The 6482-nt window shown below is 48.1% G+C and overlaps 1 protein-coding gene across 1 annotated transcript; it reads left to right on the top strand.

Annotated features, from left to right (window-relative positions):
• The first annotated feature begins 2604 nt into the window (after positions 1 to 2604).
• LOC149393206 (uncharacterized) lies at positions 2605 to 3198 on the top strand. The gene has a single exon (XM_089617940.1). The coding sequence runs from the start codon at positions 2605 to 2607 to the stop codon at positions 3196 to 3198; it is 594 nt and encodes a 197-aa protein (XP_089474066.1).
• The last annotated feature ends 3284 nt before the right edge of the window (positions 3199 to 6482 follow it).

The following is a 6482-nucleotide window of genomic DNA, read 5'->3' as shown; positions in this document are numbered from 1 at the left end:
ATCCAAGTACAGCTCGATGGCTCCGATCCTTCCAAGTGTGTCGGAATCGGAACCAAGCTTAAAGGTGGTATCAAGCGAGAGCTGATCTGTTTCTTAAAACGAAACAAGTCCACCTTCGCCTGGTCAACCGAAGATATGCTAGGAATAAGCATCGACGTTACGTCTCACCAACTTAACGTCGATCCTAGTTTTAAACCTGTAAAACAAAAAAGACGAAAGCTCGGTCCCGACAGGGCACGGGTCGTCAACGGCGAAGTTGAAAGAGTGCTCAGTGCAGATTCAATACACGAAGTAAAATATCCTGATTGGCTGGCAAACACTGTCATCGTGAAGAAAAAAATGGAAAATGGAGGGTACGCGTTGATTTCACTGATTTGAATAAAGCATGCCCCAATGACAGCTTCCCGTTGCCTCATATCGACCAGCTAGTCGAAGCAACTGCGGGACATAAGATCATGTCGTTCATGGACGCATTCTCAGGATATAACCAAATCCTGATGCATCCAGACGATCAAGAAAAGACAGCTTTCATCACCGACCGAGGCACGTACTGCTACAAGGTCATGCCCTTTGGACTAAAAAACGTTGGCGCCACCTACCAAAGGCTAGTCAACGAAATGTTCAAAGAAAAGATAGGGAAAACGATGGAAGTATATATCGACGACATACTCGTAAAGTCCCTAAGGGAAAACTACCATATAGGGCATTTGGAGGAATGTTTTGAGGTATTGAATAAGTACCAAATGAAACTCAATCCCACTAAATGTTCATTCGGAGTCTCATCTAGTAAATTCCTTGGATATTTAGTTACCCAACGAGGAATTGATGCTAACCCGGATCAACTGCACGCATTGCGAGAAATGCCTTCACCCCGTAATAGGCGTGAAGTTCAGAGGTTGACGGGACGCATTGCTGCCCTCAACCGCTTCATATCTCGGTCCACGGACAAATGTCTCCCTTTCTACCAACTCCTTAAAGGAAACAAGAAGCTCGAATGGGACGACAAGTGCGAAGAGGCGTTCAAAAGATTGAAAGAGTATATATCGACGCCCCCGATCTTAGCAAAACCCGTTGCGGGGGAGCCGCTCTACCTGTACGTCGCAGTATCCCAAGCGGCCGTTAGTGGAGTACTCGTCAGAGAAGAACAAGGGGACCAACTACCAATCTTCTATACAAGCAAGTCGTCAGTCGACGCTGAAACTCGATATCCTGTTATGGAAAAGTTGGCCTTGGCGGTCGTTTCCGCCGCGCGGAAACTTCGGCCATATTTCAAATCTCACACCATAATAGTAATGACATCGCATCCGCTTAGAAGTTTCCTACACAGCCTCAATCAATCGAGAAGGTTAACTAAGTGGGCCGTTGAACTGAGCGAATACGATATTGAGTACCGAATGAAGATATCCGCAAAATCGCAAGTTTTGGCGGACTTCATCATCGAACTCCCAAGGGAAGGCCCCGCCGTGACCAAAGTCGAAGGCACCTGGACACTCAAAGTGGATGGGGCATCGTCAAAGCAAGGGGCAGGAGTAGGAATACACCTATCCCCTCACGGTGAGACTATAGAACAATCATTCAGGCTCGACTTCGTTGCATCAAACAACGAAGCCGAGTACGAAGCACTAATCGCCGGACTTAGGTGGCCACTGCAGTCAGATCAAAGAAAGTGGAAGTTTTCTACGATTCTCAACTCGTAGCAAACCAATACTCCGGGGAATACGAGACTAGGGATGACCGAATGGAAGCTTACCTAAAAGTCGTAAAAGATCTAACGAAACATTTCGAAGAATTCTCCCTGACACGGATCCCCCGAGGTGAGAATACTTCGGCAGATGCGTTGGCTGCCTTGGCATCTACCTCGGACTCGGACCTCAAAAGGGTCATACCAGTCGAAACAATCAAACAATCTTCCATTGCCATGACCGTTATCGCAGTCATAACAATAGAAGGGGGGATTGGAGAGATGAAATATTGCATCACTTCACGACTGGTACGGTCCCATCCGATAAGATGGCAAAACGCAAACTCATGCAGAGAAGCGCGAGATTTTGCATCATAGACGGAAGCCTGTTTAAGAGAAGCTTCGCAGGACCCTACCTCAAGTGTGTCGGGATGGAGAAATCTAAGCAAATCCTAGAAGACGTGCACGAAGGAGAATGCGGAAATCACGCGGGCGGGCGAGCGCTCGCTATCAAAATAAAGAGGCAAGGCTACTTTTGGCCGATCATGTTGGCAGACTACGAGGCACACTCGCGCCGCTGCAACCAATGCCAACGTCATGCCCCTAACATAAAAAGACCCACGGAAGAGTTGTCCTCCATCTCGGCACCATACCCATTCATGAAATGGTCTATGGACATCGTGGGACCAATGTCGGTCGCCCCTGGCGGACTAAGATTTTTATTAATCATAACAGATTATTTTTCAAAATGGGTGGAAGCAGGCGGTTTTGTCTTGATAAAAGATGTCGACGTCACATCATTCATCTGGAAAAATATAATCTGTAGACATGGAACTCCCCACGAGATCATAACGGACAACAGGTCATAGTTCATATCAAAAAAATTTAGGAACTTTTGCTTCCACAATAACATTGAGTTGAGGATGTCGACACCTCGATATCCTCAAGGGAATGGACACGCGGAAGCTACAAACAAGCCCATAGTAGATTCCATAAGGAAAATGCTCGATACTAAGAAAGGATGGTGGACAGAAGAACTACCTGGCGTGCTCTGGGCTTACCGAACTAGTCCGCGAAGGCCGACAGGGGAAACCCCATTTTCCCTGGTCCATGGAGTTGAATCAGTCATCCCAATCGAGCACCAAGTGCAAACCCTTAGGGTAATGCACGCGCCGGAGGATGAGTTCAAAAATAATGAATTGATGTGCGATGCCTTGGACCTCGTAGAAGAAAAGCGGGACTCAACCCTGATACGGCTATCCCACTATAGGCAATCCATTGCCAGATTCTACAATAAAGGCGTTAACGAAAGAAGATTTGATGAAAGAGATTTGGTCCTCCGAAAAACCTTCCAAAACACCGCTGAGGCTGACTCCGGAAAACTAGGTGCTAATTGGGAAGGCCCATATAGGGTCACCAAGGTTGTGCGTCCCGGAGTCTATGAACTCGAAACTCTAGACGATGTCCCGACTTTGAGGTCATGGAACGTCTCGAACCTAAAGAAATACTATTGCTGAAAGCAATAAGAATCGAACTACGACCGACTTGATCCCTGTATAAGGGTACGTAGGCAGCCTTTAAAAAGGCACAGTCTCCACACAACGAAAACATGCACTTCGCCTCGGACTCTGAACACCGGACCAAGCTCGCAGTGTATCCCATCTCGACTCAGGCGAGGTCCAAAACCTCCCCTCGATATTCCACGTAACGCCCTATCATGAGGTCGTCCCCTTGATAAAGTCGACCTCGCCCATGTCGTCCCAATTGAATATAGATCTCGGCCATCTAAGAGACTTGACTACGAAAGGGTGATTACTCAAGCCTAAGTGAAACATTTTAGACATCAGTCGACCTAAAAGACTTAGAAAAAATCACAACGCTCCGGCTTAAGGGAAACATTTTAGATTTTTACAATCTAAAAGACTTAGTGAATTATAAAGATACAACAAGATCATCTGACCTCGCCCTAAAGTTGTAAGGGAAACATTTTAGACACCGACAATCTAAAAGACTTAACCAAATTCAGGGGGATCTTAAGTCACTTCGGACCGCGATCAATTGCCATTTCAGAGTATTAGTTGGGCGATCTGAAGGACTTGGCAATTTTGCGAACAATCACACATGCATGAGTTTTGGACAAAATAATATAATTAATAAAAAAATATATAAAAATAAATAATAAGAATAAAATAAAGCATAATAAAGATAGGGGTACCGAAGCCCCTTATAATTGTTCAAAATACTAAAAAAGTTTCGCCCAAAACAAACGGGCCAAAAAAACGAAACGAGAAAATAGAAATAATTGCAAATTCATAAAACTTCTTGAAAATGGCGGGCTTGGACTCAGGACTGGCCGGGGGCGTCTTGCTCGGTTCGCTCCAAGTTCGGGGCTTCACATCCAGTACGCTCCGGGGTCGGGGTGAAGGGTTGATCCTCTTGAGCCTCTGGGATGGTGGCGAGAACCTCTTCGGTCAAGCCTAGCATCGAGCCGTGCTCATCAAAGACAGGAACCTCAGGGTCGGTTGGAGCTTCGGTGGACGAACTATCATTATACGGAGTAAAAGGAATATCCTCAACTACCGGAATGACGACGGCGGCGAGCTCCTGCTCGTAGTCGGTGAAATCTGCCTCGGTATCCGCCAGTTCGCTCGACCAGTCGGGGGCTGAATTGTTGATGACTTCGGTGATCAGCTCGTTGTTGCCCCGACACTGCTCCAACTTCTTCATAATCACGATCGCCTCATCAGTTTTTTCCCGCTGAGCGCGATATTTTAGTATCTGCTCCCGGTACTTCATCGACGATGCCTTCTTCGCCGCCAGGACCGCCCTATCTCTCTCGACCTTGGCCGATCTCTTCAGTTTGGTGATCTCCTCCCTGGCACTGGCGAGGTCCCTGTCATTGTTTTTTATCCGAGCCTTGGCCCCCGCAAGCTCCTTGGCAAGCGCTCTTGAGTGAATGCCCCATTTGTCGATTGCCTTTTTGCCCTTCTCAACTTGGGCCTCAAGCTCCTTGATCCTCGCCTCTGAGGCGGCCTGCACCGTCTTTGACCTCGCCAAAAGAGCGTTATTGGCCAGAACGTCCTCTTGAAGCTCGGTCACCTTCTCACCCATCCCTTTGAGCTCGGCGCAGAGGGAATCAGTTTTCTTCTTTGCCTCTTCGGAGCTGGCCGCTGCGGCCCGAGCCCTCTTGATATGCTCCTCATATCGGAACACACAACGGTTGAGCTGGTGGGAGAGCTGCGAACACAGACATAAAATCAAAATCTAAATAAAATCCCCAAGTTTTTCAGTCCGTCTACTCAATAAAACTCTCAGACTTACCGAGGTGATCTGTTGGGCCATGAGACGATACCAGTCCATCTCGATGAGCAGAGGCACCTTGGGCAGCGACAAGATGTCGACACTGAGCTGCCTGAGGAGCCCGGCGGACGAGTATAAATCGTCGCAGAGCAGGGTGTCGCGGTTATACTTGAATTAGATGTTGTACTTCTTCCTCGGTTTCGAAGAAGAACCCACTTCGTTCACGGACTTCGCCGCGGTCGCCCCACTCGAATGAGTCTCCACTAGACTCCCCTTGCCCAATATTGGCCTCCTCCTTTCCTGGGCCGCCCGAGCCGCCGTGGCCAAAGACTTCCCCTTGGCCGCTGTGGTCAGGGGCACCGATTTGGCCACCCCGACCGTGGGTGCCGGTGCGGACACCCCGCCTCCATCGCCGCTCTTCTTCTTCTACTTCCTCTTCATCTTGTTCCCCTCGTCTCCGGACAATTCGCCCTCACCTTCTTCTTCTCGGCTGTCGTTTCGACGAGCCGGGTCCTTCCTTTTCCTAGGTCCGCTGGAGGGCTCGCCTGACTTTTCCGTCTCTCCGCATGGTGCGGCCGGAGCAGAGTCGAGGGCTTGATCACCTTGAGCGGCCTCAACGTCCACCGGGACCGCGTCGTCTTTGACATTGACGATCAGGACATCACCAGAATTGCGAGTCCCGATGATCTCGTCTTCGGGTTCCTGAGAAGGAACCGGCTGCGTGGTAGACGAGGAAGAGACCCCGGCAACAGACTTTTTTTTTACGCCGGGCGTCGCGAGCAGAAACATTGGAGTTCATGTTGTCCCCGACGACTAAATATATATATATATATATATATATATATATATATATATATATATAATGACAATGACAAAGATGAATGCAAAATTTAAGAATACTAACCTTCTAAGGTTGCAGATGAGGTCGGCCAAAGTCCAGCCGAAGTGAATCTTTCTTTAGTAAAAGAAGGTCACTCACCGCGTCCTTCTTGTAAAAGTTCAAACTTTCCGGCGAACTGAGGACTTGATGGTGCTATGATTTTCCCTGAAAAATGATTATGCATAAAACATTAAAAACAACTATACCATTTCGACCTCTATGAATGAATAAAGACAATTATAAAATTAATCGGCCTACTCGGAGAGCTCGCCCACTTCGACTTGAATCGAGGAGCTCGGTCCCCGAGAGAATGCTCGTTGAAAGTAAAATAAAAATATCGCCGACCCCAATACTTATCCTTCGAAGGAAGGGCCGAGATCACTCCCTTGCCCGCCGCCTTCGAAAGATAGAAGCATTTCGGGTCGTGCTTCAAGTTTCTCTTCACGACGCATAAACGGACTAGGTCCATCACGTCGAGATCGACACCTTGCTCATGGGCCACGACCATCAAACCCAGAACCATCCGAACAAAGTTCGGACACATCTGTGGAAGGGTCAGTCCCAAGGCCTCGACGTAATCGAAAAGAAGAGCCGCCTCGTCTATAAATAGAGGATCAGATG

Source organism: Urtica dioica, chromosome 6, assembly GCF_054948205.1.
Source record: "Urtica dioica subsp. dioica isolate 48M chromosome 6, U.dioica_male_clone48M_v1_H2, whole genome shotgun sequence".
Lineage (NCBI taxonomy): Eukaryota > Viridiplantae > Streptophyta > Magnoliopsida > Rosales > Urticaceae > Urtica > Urtica dioica.
The sequence above is the reverse complement of the archived record's forward strand: the minus strand, read 5'-3'. Positions and strand labels throughout refer to the sequence as shown.

Bases quoted from the DNA above. Each gene is read 5' to 3' on its own strand.
- LOC149393206 (XM_089617940.1), top strand. From the start codon at position 2,605: ATGTCGACACCTCGATATCCTCAAGGGAATGGACACGCGGAAGCTACA.